At 37.8% G+C, this 24,615-nt stretch overlaps 3 protein-coding genes across 5 annotated transcripts; 1 reads left to right on the top strand and 2 right to left on the bottom strand.

Moving 5' to 3' along the window:
- Positions 1 to 211: 211 nt before the first annotated feature.
- On the bottom strand, positions 212 to 6,788 carry smn1 (survival of motor neuron 1, telomeric). Of its 3 annotated transcripts, none has more exons than XM_007258321.4 (9): positions 6,630 to 6,788; positions 5,830 to 5,901; positions 4,829 to 4,948; positions 4,544 to 4,735; positions 4,303 to 4,464; positions 3,823 to 3,897; positions 3,340 to 3,450; positions 2,290 to 2,363; positions 212 to 295 (listed from the first exon to the last, which is right to left on the bottom strand). In XM_007258321.4, the coding sequence occupies exons 1-8, from the start codon at positions 6,675 to 6,677 to the stop codon at positions 2,310 to 2,312; spliced, it is 834 nt and encodes a 277-aa protein (XP_007258383.2). In that variant the 5' UTR covers positions 6,678 to 6,788; the 3' UTR covers positions 212 to 295; positions 2,290 to 2,309. The 3 variants fall into 3 exon arrangements, with proteins under 3 accessions (XP_007258383.2, XP_022523287.1, XP_015463618.2); XM_022667566.2 differs by lacking the exon at positions 6,630 to 6,788 and adding an exon at positions 6,594 to 6,615; XM_015608132.3 differs by lacking the exon at positions 4,544 to 4,735.
- A 1,635-nt stretch (positions 6,789 to 8,423) lies between these two features.
- On the top strand, positions 8,424 to 10,804 carry hspb11 (heat shock protein, alpha-crystallin-related, b11). Its single transcript, XM_007258324.4, has 5 exons — positions 8,424 to 8,649; positions 9,470 to 9,576; positions 10,256 to 10,324; positions 10,436 to 10,479; positions 10,567 to 10,804. Exons 1-5 carry the CDS (start codon positions 8,558 to 8,560, stop codon positions 10,657 to 10,659), a joined length of 405 nt encoding a protein of 134 aa, XP_007258386.1. The 5' UTR covers positions 8,424 to 8,557; the 3' UTR covers positions 10,660 to 10,804.
- A 205-nt stretch (positions 10,805 to 11,009) lies between these two features.
- On the bottom strand, positions 11,010 to 22,998 carry mccc2 (methylcrotonyl-CoA carboxylase subunit 2). Its single transcript, XM_007258323.4, has 17 exons — positions 22,762 to 22,998; positions 22,231 to 22,297; positions 21,076 to 21,160; positions 20,438 to 20,539; positions 20,194 to 20,321; positions 19,897 to 20,009; positions 18,857 to 18,970; positions 18,158 to 18,222; positions 17,927 to 18,026; positions 17,031 to 17,126; positions 16,869 to 16,941; positions 16,669 to 16,745; positions 16,321 to 16,387; positions 13,816 to 13,972; positions 12,821 to 12,935; positions 12,650 to 12,735; positions 11,010 to 11,340 (listed from the first exon to the last, which is right to left on the bottom strand). The coding sequence occupies exons 1-17, from the start codon at positions 22,888 to 22,890 to the stop codon at positions 11,223 to 11,225; spliced, it is 1,692 nt and encodes a 563-aa protein (XP_007258385.2). The 5' UTR covers positions 22,891 to 22,998; the 3' UTR covers positions 11,010 to 11,222.
- Positions 22,999 to 24,615: the final 1,617 nt, after the last annotated feature.

Below are 24,615 nucleotides of genomic sequence, written 5' to 3'. Positions count from 1 at the left end.
GCTGAGTAGCTGAAGCGGAGCAGAGTTGCGCATGCGCGGGTGACTTTCTCCGCTGGCTTGCGTTTTACCGGTAATAAGCAAACACACACGGTATGATAACCGTGCATTTTAATACCATGGTATACAGTGAAACCATTTACCGCTGCAACCCTAGTTGAGACACTCCTGGTGTATTTATTGTCTCATAATGAAAAACATTAGACAAAAAGTGAAAAAGAACAGATTTTATTTTTTTTATTTACAAAGAATACAAAACATGAAATGAATCCAACACATCGCCCAAGTCAATTCCAACCTGCAGAAGAAAGAAAAAGATAAAATCAGTCATATAATACTTGGGTGGTTGGTAATTCTTAGCACTGCAGTCAAGGGCGTAGGAGCGGGCTTGATATTGGGGGGGGACACATTTGCCAATATGAACCCAAGCCCACCCAATAGTTTCCTAGAACAACATTTGTGGAAATTACTTTTAATTAAAAGTAAATTATTATTATAAGGTGATTTTACAACCTAAACATGTTACTCCACATTACAGCTACTGTTGTTAGAAAAATTATGCAAGCAATGTCTGAGTTATCACCTAATATTTAAAATAATATAACTTATTATTATTATTATTATTATTATGTATTGGCATGTCAATTCTGTTGTATATTTACATTTTCTCCTGCACTTTTATTTTTTTTCTACTGAGAGCTCTTCTTAAGATGGTGTCCTTTTATGTAAAAGAATGTAACTTTACGTTTCATAGAGACTTTTATAAACGTCAGGATATGTGGTCTTACTGTGAAATACAAATGAACAGAAGTCACGTTACAGCAGTGTTTCTCAACACAGTTCTTATATATTCTACTGCATATTAAAACTGTTCTGAATATTGTAGAGCTTCCTCTGGTGGATATACATGATTAATTTAGGCTCCATAGGGGGCTAAAGGATTTTAACAGGTAAACTCATGGAAAACACTAGTTTAGGGCAGTGATCGGGGTTAAGTAACTGCTTTAAACTACCAACTTAAAGTACTGTACGAAATTCTGGCGATCATCTACATCCAGCTCCTAGATAACTAGTTAGTTAAATCAATTTTCGTTCATTATAGCTCACAGTAAGTCCTGTAATCCTAAATGAATAAACAGTTTGAAAATTAAAGTGATTAGCTGATCAGGTACAGGGAAACATTACATATATATTTTATTTTTTTCCTTTAACCCTGACTCCCAGTCTAGCTAATTCCAAAGATAAGCTTACACACTGCAGTTTATTAATCACAGTGGGTTTTAACTGTGTGCTGATTCAGAGACGTGTATTTTTAACCAGCTATCAGAAACATATCATCACAGTTGAAGTGGTTAGCCTATCGTTACCTTTCTTTTAGAAAAATCTCCGTATATCCATATCTGTTTTAAAATCAGCTGAAGCTGCTGCGTCCCGATCCCGCTGCTAAATCTCACAGCGAGGGGGCGGGGCTTCCCCAACAGCAAACTGCCTCTGCTCCGCGCGCCGCAAAACCAGCAAGCTGATTGGCTGTTTCTACTGAGAGGCGTGACTTAATACCTGAACCGGCTCCGTGATTGGTCCGGTCTGTCTCCTCATTAATAGTACAGCTGACCTGAGCGAACTGATATCATTTTTGGGGGGGGACAAATCCACCTGTTTCTAATATTGGGTGGGACATCCCCCCCGGTTCCTACGCCTATGACTGCAGTGACAATGGTGTGCGTTTGCCAATATGAGTGGGTCAGACACAGCTGTTCGATGCTGCTGAAGATTTTTAAACACTGTGTTCACTCACTGTCTGCCACTCTATTAGGCTACGGTCACATTACAATCACATTGCTCAAATCTAATTTTTTGCGAAGATCAGATTTGTCTATCTTGATGGTTCACATTCACAAATGTAAGTGATCTGTATCTGTGTGTAATGTAAACAAATCTGTTCCTGAAACGCCTCACATGTGCACACTGATATGTGTATAAATGTCGGCTTCTTTACCGACAGCAAAAAAAAAAAAAGAGATGACTCGTAGCTTTCTAAAGGGAAATGGATGCGTTTGTTAGCAGCTCATATGCGGAGCATCTTTTGCTGGAGTGGAGAGCAAACAGCTGGTCTCAAGTACATGCTCAGGTCGAGGAGGAGAAAAAGGGACAGGCGGTTTGCTTTAGCTGTTTTTGCAGCTATAGCTGCACAGCTGCACCAAGAGATGTGTGGCTACCAAAGACAAGCATGTAGCGCATGAGTAAAAGCAAAAAGATGCATGAATTTGTAACACTGAAAAATGTAACATTTACCAAATGATCTCCTGACGTCTTCATTTGTGATGAGACTTCCTTGCTGCAGCCTCTCTGCGGCCTTGTTTCAAGCCCTGTAAAGCAACAAATGGGCAATAAAATACCATTACTTTCCAGATTACTAAATTTTGGAAGCAAAAAAAAAAAAAAACACTATATGCAGCAATTAATTGCTGATTACCTCTTCCTGTGCAATATACAGTAGGGCTGTATTTATGACCATAAATTAATGCCATGATGGTTTTTTTTTCTAAGATTCTCACAGTTTTAAGGTATATCACAATATTTGATTTTTTGGCAATATTTTGCTTTTATATAGGTTTTTGACTTATGCTACTGCCAGGAGTACATAAAATATAACACAACAAGATTTTAAATGTCGACTTTGATAATTATAGGGTTATTTTGTTCCACAAAATGACAATATATGAAAGTATCAGTCTGCATTTGCAGAAAAAAGTTGCAGAATATGAACAATAAAGCTTTTAAACAAATTAACACTAAGTTCTATAAATGCTATAAAGTGATTTAAAATACTCAAGTTATTATAAAAAAAATTCAAAATGTTCTACTGCACAAGACAGGATTAAAATTAATGTACAATAGGTTATCCTGGAAGCCATTGGAGGCATTTAAGTATTAAAATGGCTGTTGTCACAAGTCCCTCTGCTCTACAGATAACAAAAAAACATTTCAAATTTCAATGTGCATTAATATTATTCTTCAAGCTACAGTATTAAAGTATTCAAAAGAGCTATAATGCTCTGGAAGCAGCTGTTTGATTCCACAGAGCTGAGTTACAGTACCCTCGCTCCAGTCCCGACTGTGGTGACTTGATATGCTAACTGGCTAATGTTAGCTAGCAAGCTGTACCAGTATGCGTCTTTGGCGGTCCTGTTCTATGAAGCGCTCTGCAGAACTAATATAGGTTGAATGTCTGCATTTACCATCCAAAAATTAAAATCTGTTAGAAATAACAGTGTAGTGTAAACCCAGTTTTATTGGAATTCTGTCCAGTGTAGTGAAAAGCATGTAATTGGAGACACTTACTAAGTAGTATCCTGTATGGTAGCCACTCATGTACCACGAGATCAGCATGCTGCCTAAGGCCTCATCACCCTCCAACATATCTGGACTCATTGGTGGAGGAGGTGGGATCATCTAGACAAGAAGATGAAAGCTTTGATTACTGAGAAATGTGGGGAAAATATTACCCCCTTATTCCAAATACAAAACACAGATTTGGTGAGAGAGATGTAATGTATTAGCTGCTATTAATGTACAGAGTACTTTTTTCCACACAGCAGCAAGTGTGATGATTTAGGCATGCAGCTAGTACTCGTCCCACCGACCACTTAAGTACGTAAACTTAAAATCTTCCTTACAAATGTACAAAAAGAAAAGGCACCAAACATGTCTTGGTAACTCGATAAGATCTGTTATGTAAAGAAGAAAAACATACATTTGGAACAGATATTGGGGTTATAAGGAAATCACTGCTAATAACATGAGTGCTAATAAATGGTGCCTCACCGGTGGACCAGGTGGAAGCATTGGGGGCCACCCAGGGAAGGCAGGTCCAGAATCTCCTCTTCTTTTGCCATCAGACTGAGAAGAACATGGATACATGTTATCTACTTTGTTATCAAACATTAATTTATAACAATATATATGTTACATGTGCACAAAGTATTGGTATACCTGCTAATTCCCTGTATTAAACAAGAGTTATATTGCGCTTTTGATAGAGTAACTGTCTCTGCTGTCCAAGAAATGATTTCTACTAGACTTTGAAGAATTGCTTTGAGGATTTAACTACATTAGTGAAGTCAGGATAATGGAAAGACAATGTGTTGGATGGAGTATCATTATTCCAGAGACCACTTTTTCCCCCACTCCTTGCATTAGGCATGGTGCCAATAGTTTCATGTTTATGTGCTTTAGAGGAACCTATTCTATTGGTAGTATTTAAAACTGGATGTAACAAAACATAAAATAACTAAGCTTGCTCACCGTTCTGAAGTGAGGTCCAAATGGGGGTCCAGGGGGAAAGCCAGGACCCCACATGGGAGGTCCTTTTGGAGCTTTGCCTTTAGGCTTGTGCTTCTGTTGATGAGACTGGTGTGGAGCAGAAGATGTGTCACTCTCTTCTGTTGAAGACTTGGCCTCTTTCACCTGCAGATTGGTCAGTTTCACAGTGACAACATGCACTTTTATATTAGATTTATTTAATCACATTTAATACGAACCATACATCTGTTTTTGTTTCCTCTTGCAAATCTTCCAGTTCAGACAGAAGGTCCTTCAGATTCTGCTCCTCTTCATTACCATACTCAGTGTAATACACTACACAGGTGCCCTTATCTGGGTCAATAGAGGAAATGGTAGCAGCGTACACATTTCCATCCTCTGACCAAAACGCATAACAGGCGTCTCCGACTTTCCACTGCAAGACACATGATTAAAGCTAGTGGCATAATCAATGAGATAAACAAGAAACAAGAGAAAATAGAGGAAACATCTGGACTTGTGGACGTACCTCTCTGTCTGGAGATGCATTACATCTCTTTCTGCTTTTGTTCTTTTTGTTATTTTTGCGTTTATTTCCAAGCTTCTCTTGTTTTAGTGGAGCCATTTCATCCTCTCCTTTTAGAGCATTCTGGAAAATAGGAGAAAACACCACATGCTTCAGAAGAACTGCACACAGTTAGAGATTAAAAACACTTAAAAAGGGGGGATTTGGCTGCACTTATTAGAGGAGCAGAGTTAGTAGTTAATAGGACAAAAAAACTTCCATTATTAAGAATATTTAGAAATTGCAATTGTAATGTTTAATATTCTATTCAAATCAAATATAAATAAAAGTGGTTTTAATGCCCAAACAAGCAGATATTTTGTCAGTTTTCAGCCTGACACTAGATGATTTTCTATTGAAGAATTACATGAAAAAGGCTTGTTTAATAAATGTTAAAAAAAACGCTGTAACTGTAATAATTGAAAAAATTATTTCCTAAACTACACATTAAAATCATTATTTTTCTAAATAGAAATCAAACATTTAATGTCCTAAAAACCTTTCGTTGTCTTTACGGATGTTCTAGTTTAAATGGGTTAATTCCTCCCAATTATCTGAATTTATTAGGTGGAGTAGAGAGTGGACAGGCAGCTTCTTCAAGAGTCTCCAAAGTCCTCACATGTTTCATAATGTAAATAACTTAATTTACTACAGAGAAAAAGCTTTTTTTATCCCCTTATACAGGCAAATGTTGCATGATTCCCCCCACCCCTCACATATGTCTATATCTTTGACCTCGTTGTATTGTACATTTAGTGTCACTTATTATTTTATATACATATATAATCGTATTTGCTGTACTTGCTGTACCTTTGGGAAAGATAGTAACATAATTTAAATTATCTGTATGTCTTGAACATATGCAGTATTGACAATACAACTACTTGACTTGACCTGACTGTAATGATCATGACAGGCCATAGTATATACTATATTTTATAGTAAATACTATTGTGCTGACTTACCTTGAATGATGCAACTGCTTTATCATATGCTTTTATCAAGGCAGTGTCATCCCAAATGTCTGAATCTTCACTCTTCAAAAAAAGGACAAAATATTGACAAACATAATTTTCACACGAATGTCACAAACTATTTTCACGCTTTGTTTCTGAATTTAGTGTTGTATTTATACTACAATACAGATATGTAGGAGGTTCAAGGTTCAATAATGTAATTTTACCAGAGGAATAAGTGCCCAGCACTAAAACTTGGGAAGCACAGTTTGACAAGGTAGCACAACTGATCAGAACACCAGATCCCGCATTTTACCTAGTCTCCCTTAACAACCACAAATTGAGTTATGATGGACATTTCTCAATAAGCCTTCATACATAGATGTTACATTATATCTCTCATTCTGAGTTTTAGAAATAAATAACTTATATCCAAAAACAGAGATTTTGATTGGGATATTTACCAATGAACTTAACGTTAGTCCAAATAAGTAACATGGATGGACTTCATTTCACACTTATTTGAGTTTTATTTAAGTAAAAAAAAAAACACTCCTACTAAGTTGAAGAATTTTTGGAGTCTCACTCAAACCTTTCATAATAATAATGGTGTCATTCGCAAATTGATTAAACTGGTAGAGTAGTTTAGTTACGTTACCTATTTACTCTGTGTTACCTGTTAGCCTAGCCTAGCCTAGCCTTGCTTCCCTCAGCAGCAGCAGCATTATGACATAAACATTCCGTTATAATCAAGCCTAGCTCTCCCACTTTACCTCACACACTCTTTACTGTCCACTTAACCCCCTCACCTGTCCAGCTCCGCGACAAAACACAACTTCATTAGTTCCATTAGCCATGAAAACCCCCAACTACTCAAACACACACAGTCACTGGAACTGCTGGAGTAGAACACAGACCCAACACAACGTGCCCCAGTGACGCTGCTGACGTTAACAGCGCGCGACCCACACGGCTCCAACCCTGGGTATGTCTGAAACGTACGGAGTGCTACCTACTTAGGCAGGATTCTGATGCAGGAAGGCACCCAGTCCTGTCTGAATCCAACTTAAGTCATTTAGACCTGCGTCTGGAATCTCTCCCTACTACAGAAATAGTGCCCTATATAGAGTAGTGCTGTTGGAAATCTCAACAGTGCATTTTATTAAACTTGATAGTTTTATGTGTATGTTTTTTTTTTTTTTTAAATGTTAGCACATATTTCTTTGTGCGCTACATTTTGCAAAGCACTAAATTGAAAGATCGCAGATAGCAAAAATTATCTGGCCAGTATCAGGCGCAAATTATCCAAATGTTTTGGCCCAGTGTCCTTTTGCATAGTGGTCCAATACCAGTACAGATTTGGTTTGCAGACATGGGACAAATCCGGCCCAGCACCGGGCCAGATCAAAGCGATTTCCTTACTCATATGGCCCAAATTCTGCCCACATCCGGAGCCTCATTTCACATCTGGATCAGTTCCGGACCGGAGGCGTACAACTCTGTCCCAGATCTGTATCTCCTCAGGCCTGCATCCATATGCCCACTGGCCTGGATCTGCATCTCCTAAAATTATAAATATTACAAACAATTTTTTTTAGATAAATTATTGGAATCTTATCAAAAACCGGACCCGGACTGTATCCGGGCCACATTCACTAAACGGACGCAACTGTTATGCGGATCTGCTGTAGGAAAAACGGATCCGGATGTGAGTCGCCTGCTGTCTGGGATGGTTGAACTATAGTGTATAGGGGCACTGTAATTCAACCTTCCATAATGCTTTGCAAAATGTAGTGTACAGACAAATGTGTGCTAAATTTTTCAGTGTTCCTGAAAGTAGAGGTTTAATACAAACCATACACATAAAACTATAAAGTTTAATCAATGCTGAATCAATGAAAAATAGATGTTCACAACTAAATCATTTCTGGGGCACTGAGTTCCAGCGGGCCATTGCCCCTATGTTTGGAAAATCGCTGGTTCGAATCCCGGTCATGCAGCTTGCCATCAGCTGCCGGAGCCCCTAGATGGCCTTGCTCTTTCTGGGAAGGTAGATGCTGCTCTTTCCCCTCATCACTTCAAGGGTGATGTCGATCAGCACAAGGTGTCTGTGAGCTGAGGTATCCGAAGCGAGTTGCTGCGTTTTCGAGTAGCGCACTGGCTACTCTGCAATGCTGCATCAGCAACAGTTGAAAATGAGGCGGTGACACACAAACACACACACACACACACACATACTGTCTTTGCTAAAGAGCATAAAACAAAGTATTTTAGCATGAAAGCACATATTTGTAATGTGTGACAGCGCCCTTTATTATTACTAGATCTCTGCTGTTTGTAACAAACCTAACCGTGTGAAAACATATGGGTATACACTGGTGTATTAAAGGTGTATTAAACACCTTCCTCAGTGTAACTAAACGCACTGGGGATGCATGGTTGACTCCTCCAATATAGAGGTCAGCTGCTACGCAAGGAGGCAAGCTATGCGGCGTCTATGTATACAGGTCTATGAGCCAGAACACAGAATACAGGCTGTGCTACAGTTAGTTAAGCTAGTGTAGGCAGCAAGGCATCAAGTCAGCGTTCACTGCGTTTGGGACACAGCCGCTGCTTAGCAACGCTCTGCGCTCAGCGTTATATTTACTGTCCGGACAGTAACACGGGCTTGGCTTTAGGAAGCCGTTAGTTAGTGAGTTAACTAGTTATTTAACCTGTTTATCTCGGTAAAACCAGGATGATTAACACCGCGCTCAGCTCGTTTGGTGCTCAGGTCGTGTTGGCTACGTCCAGTGATGAGAATCACCCACCAGAAAACATACTAGACGGGTGAGATCAGCTGTGTGTTCGGGTTTGTGTAGATATGAGATTAGCTTAAACTAATAGCTCATATTGGCTAACTAGGCTACCCAGCAGTGCTTCAGCAGAGCTTCCCACAGCTGCTGAAGGCAGTTAGGTTAGGTTAGCTAACGTTAATCCATATAGCAGAATTTCAGTGTAGCCTAAACTTAAACCCAGAGCAGTGACTCAGATTTAATTGATCATCTATCTTGATTATATTTCAGAGGTTTTCAATTTGGTAAAATTAAAGAAACTCATCATTTTTTAGTTGGTCTCTTGTTATTTTCCAGAGCTGTATATTCAGACAGAGTAAGAAAATAAAAATAACATGTATATTTTATCATGGCATACAGTTTTTTTCCCTTTTCCATACAACTTTGAGCATCCCAAATGTGAGCTATGGTTTATTAAAGGTTAAACGTACGACGTTAAAACAACATTGCCATTTCAACGTTGATTTAACGTTGATTCAACCATAACATCAACATTAAATCACTTTTTAAAATCAACACCAAAGCCAACGTTGATTCAACATTGATATGCCAGCTGGGTAGGACAGGGGAGGTGGCCTCAAAAAAAAGTGACACATTAGATACATCAGGCCTTCATATGCGTCTTATTATATTGTTAATTACAGGGAGTTATTTCTTAGGCATTAGACACTGGATGTAAAGTGCTTCCAATGCTGTCCTATAGAGGCTCTCAGAGGCTACTTTTGGGAAGTGTACCTACTGTTGAGAGCAAAGGGCATTTTAAAAAGAAAATCCTGTTAAGACTTTATAATTTACTGTAGGATCATTTATTGTAGGAAAACGGAGACGTTCTGGCTGTCCACGGGCATGTTTCCCCAAGAGTTCATCATTCGCTTCCCAGATAATATGAAAGTATCACTTATCTCCGTTCACAGTTTTAATGGTAAGTGTTGTTTAATTATATTAACTAGAGGTGTCAAGTTATTAAGTAACTTACACATATTTTGTTACCTTACTAGAAGTTTTGGTTATCTGTACTTTACTGGACTAATTATTTTTCATGACTTTTTACTTCTACTCCTTACATTTTCACACAATTATCTGAATGTTCTACTCCTTATATTTTAAACATCACCTCATTTCTCCTATTTCATTTCAGCTTGTTTTTATTCCAGCTTCTCATCATTCAAAAATAAAACCCCTATCCAGATAAATCTCTCCATCCAGATAAAGTAAATCTGATTGATGATCTGTGCAGAGACTCAAAAGAACATGAGCTCTAGAAATGTCCCAAATAAGCTTCTTTAATATATTTACATTTTACTAAAATAAAAAGAATACCCCAAATTCATCAACATTATTTTAATATTTTTAATATCATTTTAATATAACATTATAGTCATTATGACTTTCAGAAAAATGTAGAAAAGTACTATCTATTCTCCTACCCAAGCAATGAATATAAACACTTTTGACACCTTTGGTAATTAGAGTTCTGATAACCTTCTAGCTGATGTCAGTTGGCTTTCACCAACTTTAGTCTATAATTAAGATGAAATTTGAGTCTGGGAAATCAGTCATGTACATGCATCGTCTCACAACCTGCATTTCCTTCTTTACAGTTAAACATCTAAGGATAGAGAAAAACACTCTAGAAGAGGCAGATAAGTTTCAAGTCATGGCAGAGAAAGGTAAAAACCCACAGAGTGCACAGGGTTTACATTCACTTAATAATCTGAAACTGCACAAAATCAGACTGTCAGAAATCCAATTAACACGTTTACATGAATTTTGTGTTTTAGAGTTTGAACAAACAGAGAACAGTCTACAAACCAATGATATTTCTGTAAGTCCATATTATTTTACTTCTTATTAATGCAAAGAAACTGCTTTTGAAGATTTAACATTTAATGTTTGTATGTGTGTGTTTCAGGTTGATGGCTCACATGCAACACACTTGCGGTTCCTCATCATCTCTGGATATGATCATTTCGTCTCGGTGCACAAAGTCAGTGTAGAAGCATAAAAATACCCTTTTCTAAGATACCAGAATTTACATTTTTCTACATTTGTATAACAGCTGTTTTTGAATTGTACAGGAGTGTCTTAAAAATTACATGTCTTAAAAACAGTAATTATGTTTTATACTGAATAAAAATGTTTTAAATAAAGATGGCATGATTCCACTTTTTCTTTTCTAATACTGGGCCTGGCAACTCTCAAGAGGGTTGCAACAACTTGTCATCAATGGCCAGATTGGAATTGAAGTCAAATAGACAATAGTGGGAATACTACAAAATACTATTTCTTGTCATTCTATTGTAAAGAAGTGTCTATTTGTTGTCACCTTGGCATAAAAAAAAAGCATTTCAGGAATAAACATTAAGTAAATTATTTTAATTATTTTCCAAACAGACAAAATCATCTGAAAAACATTATACATTTTACTCTTTATCTCACATGGAATAAAAGACAAAACAGTAACTTGCCCACAGTAAAACGTTAGTGTTTCCTCTCGCCCCAAAAAGATCTAACAAGATCCAAACTCTAGGAACATGGTGTTTTCTTTCTTTCTTTTTTTGTTTAATATTACATTCTGAAGACGCCAAAGCGAGTCTTCTGTGTGGGAGCATTGAGAGTAGCGCTCAGACTGAGGCCCAGGACGAGGCGCGTGTCAGCAGGATCAATAATTCCATCGTCCCACAGTCTGAACAGGCAGAAGGTGAAGAAAAGGACATTAGATACATTAAGGTTTCTCTCGTTAAAGGAAAAGTGTATTAAGTATATTTTTTAAAAGTACACTGAACATGGAAAAGTACATACTTTTTAAAATTAAAATATGTAATTAAATACATGCTAAATGTACTATTTTGGAACAACTTATGGCAACTTAATTATATTTCAGTTGTAATTCAGCAATATTTAACTATAACATAAAAGTATTGTGCTTTTGATTGCTTAACTTCTGCGAACTTCTTTTCGAGCTGCTGCTGATGCAGCATTGCTGATGCAGCATTGCAGAGCAGCCTGCATGCTTGAAGGAAAGCGCAGGTTACGATACATCAGCTCACAGACGCCCTGTGCTGCAGACATTACCTTTGGAGTGATGTGGGGAGAGAGAGCCATCTACCCAACCAGAGAGAACAAGGGCCAATTTTGCTCCCTCTGAGCACCCACAGCTTGATGGCAAAGCTGCATGAGTGGGGGTTTGAACCTGCGACCTCCAGCTCATAGTGGCAGCGCTTTAGAGGTGTTTTTAAACACCTTTTTTTATACACTTGAAGTATATTGTAAATGTACCACTTCGCGTATTGAAGCCCATAGTGTACACCTTAACTCTGGAAAAACTACACTAAAGTGCACTTTAAAATGTTTTTATTGCCACTATATATTTTTTTTCTATCAACACAATGTAATATTTAAAGCATTACTTAAAAATACATTTTCTGGAAATACAGAGAAAGTATATGTAACGTGTATTTTTATAAAGTAAGTTAAATTGACAATGCACTTTTCGTATTCTTTACTTTGATTTGAACTGATACTTTTAATGCACTTAAGTATACTTACTTTTACAGAAAGGTTTTTAACACTGTGAATGAACTATTAATCATTTACTAGGTACCCTGGAATAAAAAAATATATATTTATTTTGGTATAGCTGAATAGTTAGAGTTCATGGATGCGACAGTGTGAACACTTTCTTCATTCAAAAGAAAAGCCAGCATAACCAAAAAATATTGGTAAAATATGCAAGCTAAACTAAAAAATGCTAAACGCTAATGCTAGGCCAACTGGGGACAAAAGTCATTGTGCTTTTTGCAGTGTTTTTTCTCCTTTTTCAGATACGTCTGCCTTCTTTGCAAACTTACACTCTATTTTCTATGTATTCTATATTTATTGTATATTCATCATCACTATACTCTAACTTACATTGTTAATTTATGATTTTTAATTCAAAAAGCCAATAACTGAAAAACAGTGGGATTTTCCTCTGCACTTAATGCAGGTTTTACCTGGCACTGGAGAAATAAGGGCTTCCTTCCTCTTCAAACCGTCTGATAATGGGATCCTTCATAGCTGCCTCCTCTTCAGCTGTGAACTACAGGAATATTTGTATTAAAATTTATTTTAAAATATATTTTTGAGTATGCAACTGTGCAACTGGAGAGAAGCTGATTACTTACTTCTTTTCCTTGTCTGGCTTTCTGGTCTTTAGTGATGGTGGCCAACACATTTGCTGCCTGCTCTCCTCCCATCACTGAGATGCGTGCATTAGGCCACATGTACAGGAATCGGGGACTAAAACACAAAAGAGGGAAAAAATTGACTTAACTTAGGTAATACATTACATAGGTATTCATAGCCCTCGAACGTTTTCACCTTTTGTCACCTTACAACCACAAACTTAAATATATTTTATTGAGATTTTAAATAATAGACCAACACAAAGTAGCATGTAAAGGTGAAGTGAAACAAAAATGATGCATTGTTTGCAGATTTTTATTTGATTAAAATTTTGTAAAGTGCCATCAAAAGTCATGTAATTAGTTAACAGAGACAGCTGTGTGTAATTTAGTCTCATGGAAATACATCTGTACTGTGAGAGAACTCTAGTGAACAAACAGGAGCAAAATGTACAATCCATCATCCAAAAATGGAAAACGTGTTCCACAACTGTAAACCTACAAAGTCATGGCCGTCAACCCAAACTGACAGTTTAAGCAAGGAGCAAGGAGCAAATCCCATTAAGCATCTGTGGCAAGACATTAAAATTGCTGTTCGCAGATGCTCTTCAAACAACCTGGCTGAGCTTGAGCTATTCTCAGTCTTTAGCAAAGCTTGAAGAGATACACCCAAAAAGACTAGCTGAATACTTTTGCATGTCACAGTCTTCCAACATTTTATTTGACTAAAATATTTTAACTATAAATAATTTTTCTTTTCACAATTATATTTGTGTTGGTCTACCACTTAAAATCTAAATAATACACATATAAATATGTGGTTGTAAGGTGACAAAATGTAAAAAAAATCCAATGGGTATGAATACTTTTGCTAGCTGTATGATTAGAATGAAGTGACAGAAGTTTTTGTCCTCCTAACTATAAATAAAACACAATACCATAGCAAGTGTAAAGCAAGATATTCTTGTCAACAATGTATTAATAGCATAAAGCACCTGTAAGCTCTGCCACACATTCCGTAGTTTCCAGCCCCATAAGACCCTCCGATGATGACGGTGATCTTGGGCACATTGGCACAGGCCACAGCGGTTACCATCTTGGCTCCATCTTTAGCAATACCTCCAGCTTCATACTCTTTCCCCACCATAAAGCCTGGAAATAATAAACAATACATTGCAGTGGTAGTTTTTTGGTACAGCAATGGCGGCAATGTTTTTAAATGGTCAGATAAGTAAGACACAGTGACAATTTGGAATTCCATGGTTTTCTGCATACATTTGTCATAAAATGTGATTTAATATTTATCTTAGTCAAGGTTATTGACAAATATAATAATGTGCCTAAAAATGAGAACACAAAAACATTATGAATTAAAAAAACTAGAAGAATGTGTGTTTGAGCAAAGCCTCATCAAAAAGAGCTTTCAAAGAATCTACAGTCAAAAATGTTGGGAGGGTTTCAAAGTGATTTCATAGACCAGGCTACAGTAAGACAAACAATCTACATTATCTCTAACTGTGGCTACTCTGCTAAAGAGTGTGTTTCCATGCTAAATAGCACAGTGGAGATGCATTACTGAGGTAAAGAGACAATCAAATCCGAGTCACAGCCAATGATTTGATTTGAAGGCGTCTGTGGTACAGGCTGATTTAAGCCAGGCGGACACTGTGCGATTTTAGCCCGATTTTAAGCCCGATCTGGTCGGACGCGACTGAATTTCATGATCGGGCCGAATTTTAGCTTGATCGTGCGTCGTTTGTCGTGCAGTGTGAGAGGGGAAGCGATGTCCGATTAATTGCCCATACGAGCTGCGAATGAGCAGTCGGACGCGACCAGGGATTTCTGACACGCCAGGAATTTTGGTCGCTTGTCTCACAGTGTGAGCTTTTTTTGCGGGCCGATTTCTTAACGTCACGACCTGTTTTCCCAAAATTCACGGCATGTGTTTGGACTGTGGTAAGAAACGGGACAGCACCATTCAGCGCTAAATTGCTGTTTTAGTAAATACATAAGTAAATTTGAAGCACTAAATGTTATTAATTCAATTCATTTTAGGACTGCGGGCGGGAGCACGGCAGGATTGTGTAGTGGCGGGCGGGAGCTGGATTAAACCCAGCTATTTTTGGAGCGGGCAGGAGCGGGTTTAAAAAAGCAGTCCCGCGCAGACCTCTACAGCATACCTCTAACTCCTTCTGTAAAACGGACAACCCGCAGAGTCCACGTCGCCTCAGCCACCTGCGAGTCCATGTACGTCTCTTCCGTGGACTTTCAGCGCACAACAGGGCACAAATAAGCAAAGCTAAGCGCTTTCTTTTGCAAGGCGACATCATGTGTTGAAGCGAGAGTTTGTACGCAAAGAAAGCTCCGTCTACAGGCTGCGTTTAGACGTGCAGTGTAAGCTCCCCCGTTGCAGCAGGTCAGTCGGACCATACAGTGTGTGCAGATGAATCGCAGACGTTGTTCATACACGACAAACGATTCAAACGTGCAGTTTGAGCTCTCCAGAACGCATCTGATTAAAAAAAAATCGCACAGTGTCCGCCTGGCTTTAGTTGTTCATCAGTCTACAGTCTGTAAAACCTTAAACAAGCAGGGTGTATGTGAAAGGACATCATGAATAAAGCCTCTGCACACTAAAAGAACATTGCTGTTTTGTTTGAAAGATGAATTCCCAATTGTATCAAAACTTTCTACAGGATATTGTGAGATTGTCTGTACATCAGGTGACTCTCTGTAGAAGTTGGGTGATGCAATAGGACAATGACCCAAAACACTGGAGCAAGTCCACAACAGAATGATAATGCCAGAGCCCAGACCTCCAGACCTTATGAGATGCTATAGACCAACTTTAACAGTGTTTTCAATCTGTAAATTGTTTCTATGGTCCACTAGCAGGTCTCAGTCCGGTTGTTTTGATCCAACATCCAAGTCCAATAACTGTTTTCACACCTGCACAATCAAACCACACTAACGGTACAAACAAACCAGAGTCTGTTTAACCAGACCAAATCGTGCTGGTGTGGAAAAAAGCCGTACACAAGGTATCCATGGATTATGACAGAGGTAATGAAGTTCTGCCGGGAAGAATAGGCTAAAATTCTGAACAATGTTCCGGTATGATGCACAGCTACAGGAAGTGTTTGGTTGCCAGGGTGGATGTAAACACCCTTAATCTAGGCAGTAATTGTTAGAAAGTGCTAAATACAATATTATTATTAAAATAAATACACACCACATTAAAAATAGTGGTTTTATTTCACTTTGTTTATTAAAAAATTTCCAAAGCTCTCCTTGTAGAAGTCTAGTAATATTTAGAGTCATCATCTAAAGCCTCTAAACACTCGGGTTGTTAAATCATTGTCTGAGGACATGGATGAGAAATCAAAAAACAAACTCAAGAGATCAACTACTTTCTGTAAAATGAGAAATTTAAGTCTATTTTTACTGTGTTTATGTTGACTTGCATATGTTCTTAATGTAATATGAATGCAATCACTTACCTGTGATGTTCTGCAGAAAGATCAGTGGAATGTTCCGACTACAGCACAACTCAATAAAATGTGTTGCCTAAACGAACAAACAAACAAACAAAAAAGTAGTTATTAGTTGAAATAACTTCAAGTAGCAACTGTACCTTAAACCTAAAGCTTTAAATTTCATGTTTCACTGACTGGCATCTGATTATAATCCCTCCAATCTAGATTGTTACAACTAGACTATATAACTTTGGTGGAACCTAAATGAGAACTCTCACAAGTTGGATTAGGTAAGGTAAATGGGGTTAAACACCAGGGCAGCTCACAGAACACTTTCCTGTCTTAAAGTGGTTTCACGAACACAATACTCACTTTCTTTGCTGACTCTGAAAACAGTACTCCATTATTTCCAATGATTCCTACTGGATAACCAAATATTCGTGCAAAACCTTAAAAACAAACAAACAAAAGCAACAAAACACAAAACATGTAGCATGATGTTAAAATAATTGTAACATAAATACGCAGAAATAAAGTTATTAATTCATAATAGATATAATAAGCTTATATACCTGTTACCAGTGTGTCTCCATACAATGCTTTGAATTCATCAAACTTACTGCCATCAACAATTCGAGCAATCACCTGTAATTGTAATTAAATGACCAATCAGAATGTTCAATTACCTACACAATCAAATAATCTAAGAGAACCAAAGAGAGAACAGACCGTACCTCTTTTACGTCGAAGTTTCGTTTCAGGTTGTCCCCCACTATGCCGTAAATCTCATCTGCTGGGAATAGTGGCGCCTCTGGAGGTTCTACAGTGACCTGGCATTGTGTTGAAATAAATGTTTGTTTAGTGACTGCTTTAAGTTAAAAGTTTAAGTTTTTAGATTTGCAATATGGAGATCTAATTGCAATAAAGGATTCTTTTGGCAGTTGATAGTCTCAGTATTTCTAGAACTTTAACCAACTACATGTTCACATTTGTCATATCAATCAACTTTTTTGCTTAGATTGGATGCATCTGTAATCTGTAATGTGAATGAATCTGTCTCTGAAACAGCAAGCATGCACAAATTGATGGGTTTATGCTCATCTCTTCCACAGACTTATAAATGAGAAGACCAATCACTAGAAACATGACTGAGTTCTTTAGCTTGCTAAATACACTGCGATTGAAGTAGGGTTAAAAAGGGCCCTATTTTAGCGATCCATAGGTGAGCAGTCGGAGCTAGGTCAGTGTGTCTTTACTACAGTAATAGCAAAGTAAGATAGCAATGAAGATCTTACACAAGGTTTTAAGATAGGGTCCAAAGAGTCCCTTAAGCCTGATAATGTGAATATAGCCTTAAGACTGAACATTCATAGCATGTGAGTGACAACCAGCAATATCACAATAGCATTAAGATTGCTGAGAAGAAAAATGTCAACTGGATGTTAGTTTATTTTTTTAATAGATATATTTACATTGCACAGTTAAACTGACAGACAGTTAAAATGTTTCTTAATATGCTGAATAACACTGTGATATGAAGATAATGAAAATCATCTCTCACAAGTATTACTGATAACACTACACTAATTTAACCAAATCCTAGATCTATTTGTTGAAAGAACCAACTTACATCTAATTTCTTCCTGTAGTTCAGGTTTCGCACAGCTTTCCTTGCCAAATGAAGAGCATGGAGATCATCTAAGGCATAGTGATCTGTTACCCCAGAATGTCTGCAGAGAAAGGGAAACCGATTAAGGTATACATTCTCAATTTACCCAAGATAAATATAGACACTACAGTTCAATTATTATTTTTTTAAATTAATTAAAATACATATTCAATTAAATATAAGTTGTTAAACCTGCAGTGAAGGTCAGCACCTCCAAGGTCTTCAGCAGAGACTTCTTCACCGGTGGCAGCTTTTACCTATCATAAACACATACAGCAAAACCCATTCAGTTTCACTCATTTTGCTGCAACACCGTACTATCTTTCCTTCGAACACAAAAATGGTACTTTATGTAGAAAACTAATACTTATGGATTAGTAAGTGTAAAGCACTAGTACCAGGAAATCCATTCCATTAAGCTCTCTACGTTCTACAGTTCTTGCATTAATCTAAAGGCCACAAAGTTTGGAAGTCTGCAGTGACTGACTCTGCACACCATGTTCCTTAGCATCTGCTGATTTTACATTAAAAGAGCAATTTTCTTTCGTTCCAAGTTGCTTCCAGTTTATTATAATACCACTGACAGTTGACTGTGGAATATTCAGTAGTGAGGAAATTGCACGACTACACTTGTTGCACAGGCACTTTACAAGTTTAACAATTTGATTTTAAATCAAAAAGTTCCAAAAAAAATTGCCAACAAACTTAGATGCTGAATTAACAATGCTCTGAATTTACAAGGAACATACTGTTTGGGATGTTTCTTAGCTGATATGTTTTAATCCACTGGTCATTGTTTACCTGAGAAACAATTTTATTACTCCAATACGTTTTTAGGTTATACTCCCCAACTCTGTTAAAGACTTTCAAACTCTCCATTTTTAAACCTACCAATGGAGGTCCTGCCAGAAAAATTGTCCCTTGTTTGCGAACAATGATGCTCTCATCTGCCATGGAGGGGACATACGCACCCCCTGCCGTACAAGATCCCATTACTACAGCGATCTGAAATATACAAGTCAGGGAACAAACAATGTTTCTCAGAATACCCCATCAGGGAACAATACAAAATAATTTCATTTTGATGAAAACAATATTGTATAAAAATTATATATTTAAGGCATTTTTTATTTAGTTTAAAACAAACAAAAACATTAAGATCACCAGTGCACATTTGTGTAAACCATGTGACCTTCTAGATATTCTTAAGCATTTATTATTGGGTATTTAAATTGGCAAAATGAAATTATATTAATAGTAGTGGTGTCAATTAAAAAAAATAATAAAAATAATGATACATTTTTTACTGTATTATATTAAGAGTGTAAGAGAGAGAGAAAGAGAGAGAGATAGAGAGAGAGAGAGAGAGAGAGTCCGAGGGCTGCTGTGTTGACAGTTTGGAGTGAAATAAAGCACAGATGAAAGTAGCAAAGGGCTCAATAGGTAACTTGCTGGATTAGCATGTTTGCTAACTGTCTATACCTATTTGGCAATTGCGTCTCCACTATGCAAAATGTGTACATTTTGGCAGGTCTGAAAATAATAATAATAATAAAATCTGTTTTTTTTTTTTTTTTGCCAACAGATAGCCCAAACGTACACACTCTCTCTCTCTCTTTTACACACACATGTACGCATAAGATGTTCTTTTTAGTAATCAAAGTAATATATACATAAAAATGATTTTCTCTATTTTTTTTAAAAACAAACACTAATTTATATATATATATATATATATATATATATATATATATATATATATATATATATATATATATATATTTATATATTTAACACATGCAATTTAATATAAATAATAATGAAATTGCTTTAACAGTGCTTTACTAGCCCTTATAAACAAGCACAGTCTAGAGATCTCCTTAAGTAAGGAAATGCTTTCAAAAGAATACAGTAGAGCTGATGATCATTACCTGTGCAATGCCCTGTGAGGACAGACGTGCCTGGTTGAAGAAGATGCGACCAAAGTGATCTCTGTCAGGAAACACTTCTGCCTGTCTGGGCAAGTTGGCACCCCCAGAATCCACTGTAGACAAAACAGCTAATTAGGGTGGGCCTACTTAAACAACATTGAGGTCACATTTTGATTTAAATATTTTTTTCTTGTATGTATGTATGTATGTATGTCAGATACACTTGCAACAGTGTAAAAATGTGGAATATATTACATTCTTTTATCACGACAAGAATGCATGACTAATGTAACTCACCGAGATAAATGCATGGCAGGTGGTTCTGTTGTGCAATCTCTTGAGCGCGAAGGTGCTTCTTTACAGTAACTGGATAATAAGTACCTCCTTTCACAGTGGCATCATTTGCAGCGATCACGCATTCCACCCTGTGATGAACAGATGTATAGAAAACAATGATTCATTATCATTCCTTAATTTAAGAATAATGAAGTCACCACTTCACTTTTTTCCGTTTTAATATCAAAAAGGATTCATCACTTACCCAGAAACTCGACCAATGCCAGTGATGATGCCTCCAGCGGGAACTTCTTCACTACCATACAGCTCATAAGCAGCAAGCTGGGACAGTTCTAAAAAGGGAGAGCTGCACCCAGAGACAAAACAGTTAGGGAGCAACTGAGCACTTTATTACACAACAGTGACTATGTAGATAAATTTATAAAAGCAAGGTAGAGCTATTGTCACTGTAAAGTTAAAATTCATTATTGCAATTTTACTAATTTGGGAACCATACGTCAGTCAAAAAACACAAAGTAAATACATTTAATTTTATACCTTAACACTGGCAAAAGCATTGCAGTGGATGATTTTTAACTTGGCTCTTTTAGTCAAGAAGCCATCTTAATGATTAGCATGCTAGCTATGTCAATTATCACAAACCGTAACATACAAAAGTGAACATAACTGCTTGATAATCTTATATATTACATTACAGTGTTGCATACTGAGTTTTATTACATTTAGGGATGCATGATGATATCGGAATTATATCTGCTAATTTGCCTTTTATTTTCACCAGCATTGACTGATGTCTAGATATTACAATCCATTACATGATTACATATTTATTGTATATGTTGTAAAATGAATTGTATAGTTAATGTGTCTTGCATTGTTTACCCTGGGTCTAGGAGTCTATCAATTCGTTCCCGAGGCAGAAGCTTTCCTCTGGATGTGTGTAAGGCCCTTGCTCTTTCTCCTCCACCTGTGAGAATGAATGGAAACATTTTTCAAACCATTGGTGATCAATCAATCCTCCTTGATATATAAACATAGCACAAAAAATAATGAAAATTGTCTTTGGTAGATAACAAATGTAGATAATAAAGCTTCTTGGAAACAAGGCATTGGAAAATCCTGTTACTTTTGCTTTTAAATGGATTAAATTTATATATAAGAAAAAATGCCTCTGCCAATGCCAAACAGTGTATTCAGCTGTTGACTGGTGTTTTAACTATATTCTTGGGGTGTCATCTTCATCTTCTTGGGACTCCCACAACATCCCCTGTGATATGAAACTTGGCCTTCAGTTTGGAGATGGTACTGGGGCTCACTCTAAATAATGCTGCATATTGATTTTTCACCAGTTTGCCCCATCTAGATCAGTCAAACATGGCATGCTTATTCTTGGAGCAGACACCCATTGACCAATGTAGCTGGCTCCATGCTCACAGGTGCTACTGGCATCTGATTGGCAGCACTTGAGGTACCAGAAGCTCAAAACAGGCGTCAATAGCAACATGGCCAAATAGTATATTTACAACAAAGAAATAATCTACCAAACACAAATCTTCTTACTTTTTTTGTGCTACGTTTAGTTACATTTTGCAGATTAAAACTCCTAACCAAGCTAAACACTGCTCATGCAACTAATGAAGGATTTTAAAAGGATGGATTGAATATTGAAGGATTTTTAAAGGATGGATGCTTAGGGTGAATAAATGTGTGGGAAGTGGGTTGTTGTTGACTGCCAACCAAATTCTGGTGTTTATACAATCAATGGAAGCACAGCCTTTCCACATTTTAGCATTAGTGTATTTGCAATATGACTGCAGTAGGTATCTACACACTGCTACACTCCTAGTTGGTAATGAAACCTGCATGAAGGTTGCTCTCCAGGATCAGGCTGGTGATCACAGGGGTAAACAAACCACTACAGTTAGGTTAAGTTGCTGCTTAAGGTCACCGTCAAAAACATCAGCCACGTCTTACAATTCTAGTTCTATAGCTTAGCTAATTACTATTATAAATATGACCTAGATAAAAGATGCTCACCAAGTTTGATCTTCTCTGATCGCTCTTTCAGCTCCTTCACCAAAGCTTGCATGCGTTCATAGTTTTCCTAAAGTGACAGGCAAAGTATCAACATGTCAGAATGCTTTTAAATACCTTAAAATGACACAAACAACTAATTTTTCCACAAAGAAAGTATTTTAATACAAAAATTAAGAAACCAATGGCTGCATTTTGGCAGTTGTTTTTCTGTGAAGGGCTTTAGATCACTATAACGTTAGCTAGCTATGTTAGCTAGCTAACTCACACAACTGTCAGCTTCTTAAATAATACTTGCTAAAACAGTTTAAATATGTTTGCTTTATATCCAATATTGATCTAGTTTTAACCCAACCTGAGGTAATATGCAATGCTTTAATCGTTTACAACATATTTAAAGGATTCTCCTCAGCTAAATGTCAACAGAAAGCATCAGCAGCACAAGCCGCCAAGGGCATCCCAGTCCCCCCGCGAGAGACGCACTCCTCCACCGAGCCGCTGCTACTCCAGCCCGGGGCTTTCGTCTCGGCCTACCTGGTAAACCGGAGACTGCACATCAGCCTGGGAGCCCAGAGTGGCGACTTTATCCGCATGGTAGAGCCGCAGCAGAGCGCTCCTGCTCCGGATAAAGGGGACAGACGGTCTGAGAGCTTGCATTAACATTTTGTCACTATAAATTTAGCATTTTATTCATTAACAATAAGAAATAACCGTCCAATGTTTCCCCCAACTGAATGAACCACTGGAGGGGTGACCGAGTTGGTGGAGCCACGCCCCCTTCAAAGTCTATCCAATGAAACGGTCAGAAAAACTGACGCCCAGTTTCTGAAGAGACTTGATTGACACACACGTGCAGTAAGGGTTCCAGAGCAAGCAGTTAGCTAGCAAGAAGTGGGGTTAACAATAGTTTTTATTTTATTTTACCAAATTAAAAACCTCTGGAATATAATCAAGACGAAGATGGATGACCACAAGCCATCAAACCAAGCTGAACTGCTTAAATATTTGCACCAGTGGCATAAAGTTATCTAAAAGCAGTGTGTAAAGGTGCTTGCACACTGCACGCGGTAGGTGCGGCGCGGTACGCTGACCCCCATAGGATTCAATAGTGTCTAGAGCGGTAGAGCGGTGCGTCGCTGCCGCGGAGCAGAGCGGAAAGCGGCGCGTTTCCCCGCCCATAACCACGCCTCCACCGCGCTACCGCTTACCGCGGGCAAAGTTCAACATGGTTCAACTTTGACCTCGCGGCAAGCGGTACCTCGGCAGAAAACGCATGACGTGAACTCACGCGACTAGAGAGAAACTGTAGTCCAAACAACAATAAACGTGCGCGAGAGACTAATAATAGCGATTAGTGAATCCCCTCAGCTGTACATCACTTCCCTACACTCATATAGAGATAACAGGAGGAAGAGAAGAATCAGAGCTTTGTTCTGAGGCTGAGAAACATATACAGATCCACAGAGGCTGTAGAGACTCAAAACTACAAAACACCGCTCACAGAGGTGATGGGTTTTAGAAAACTCCGCCTATTATCAGCAGGAGACGCTTGGCGTCAGCAGCAGCGCAACGCACCCGCAACTGACCAGCGTAGAGCAGAGCGGCAGCACAGCGGAATGCCGCGCGGCATACCGCGTTCAGTGTGCAAGCACCTTAAGACTGGTGGAGGAGAACATGCCAAGATGCATAAAAACTGTGAATAAAAACCAGGGTTATTCCACCAAATATTGATTTCTAAACTCTTAAACTTTATTATATAAACTTGTTTTCTTTGCATTGTTTGAGTTCTGAAAGCTCTGCATCTTTTTTTGTATTTCAGCCATTTCTCACTTTTTCCGTTGTTTTACTCAAACGTATACCTATAAATAGCAAAATCAGATAAACTGATTCAGAAACTGAATGTTTCTGAAGTTTAGCAGTTATATATAGTTAAATTAACTCACCTCAACATGCCTTTTGCAATCATTTAGTCCCCTGTGGGCAATGCTAAAGTCACTATTACAAACTCTAGAGCGGGCAAGCAAGAGTCATTTTTTTTATTTATACCAGACACGGATATACTTTAGAGTAGTCAGAGGTGAAACAAGTTTTGGTGGGAGCATGATCTCCAGATATTGGGCCTCATTTAGAAAACTCTGCCTAGCTTCTGAAGTGAAAGTGTGTGCATGCACAAAACCATGAAATAGCTTACGCCCAAAAAAAATGCAGCACAAAGAAGTGAAATGATGGACTCTGCGCAGTAGAAGAACTTGTTTCGGAGGTCGAGGAGGAAGAAGGTGTAGTTTGGTGGTTTTATCCCACAGTTCAATAAGAATGGCTACTGGAAAACTAAACCGATCCATTAAACAATCATTCGCAAAAAAATCTTTATGCTATAATAATAATAAT

The sequence above is a fragment of the Astyanax mexicanus genome, chromosome 22 (genome assembly GCF_023375975.1).
Source record: "Astyanax mexicanus isolate ESR-SI-001 chromosome 22, AstMex3_surface, whole genome shotgun sequence".
Classification (NCBI taxonomy): domain Eukaryota; kingdom Metazoa; phylum Chordata; class Actinopteri; order Characiformes; family Acestrorhamphidae; genus Astyanax; species Astyanax mexicanus.
This window is presented reverse-complemented; position numbering and strand designations above follow the sequence as displayed.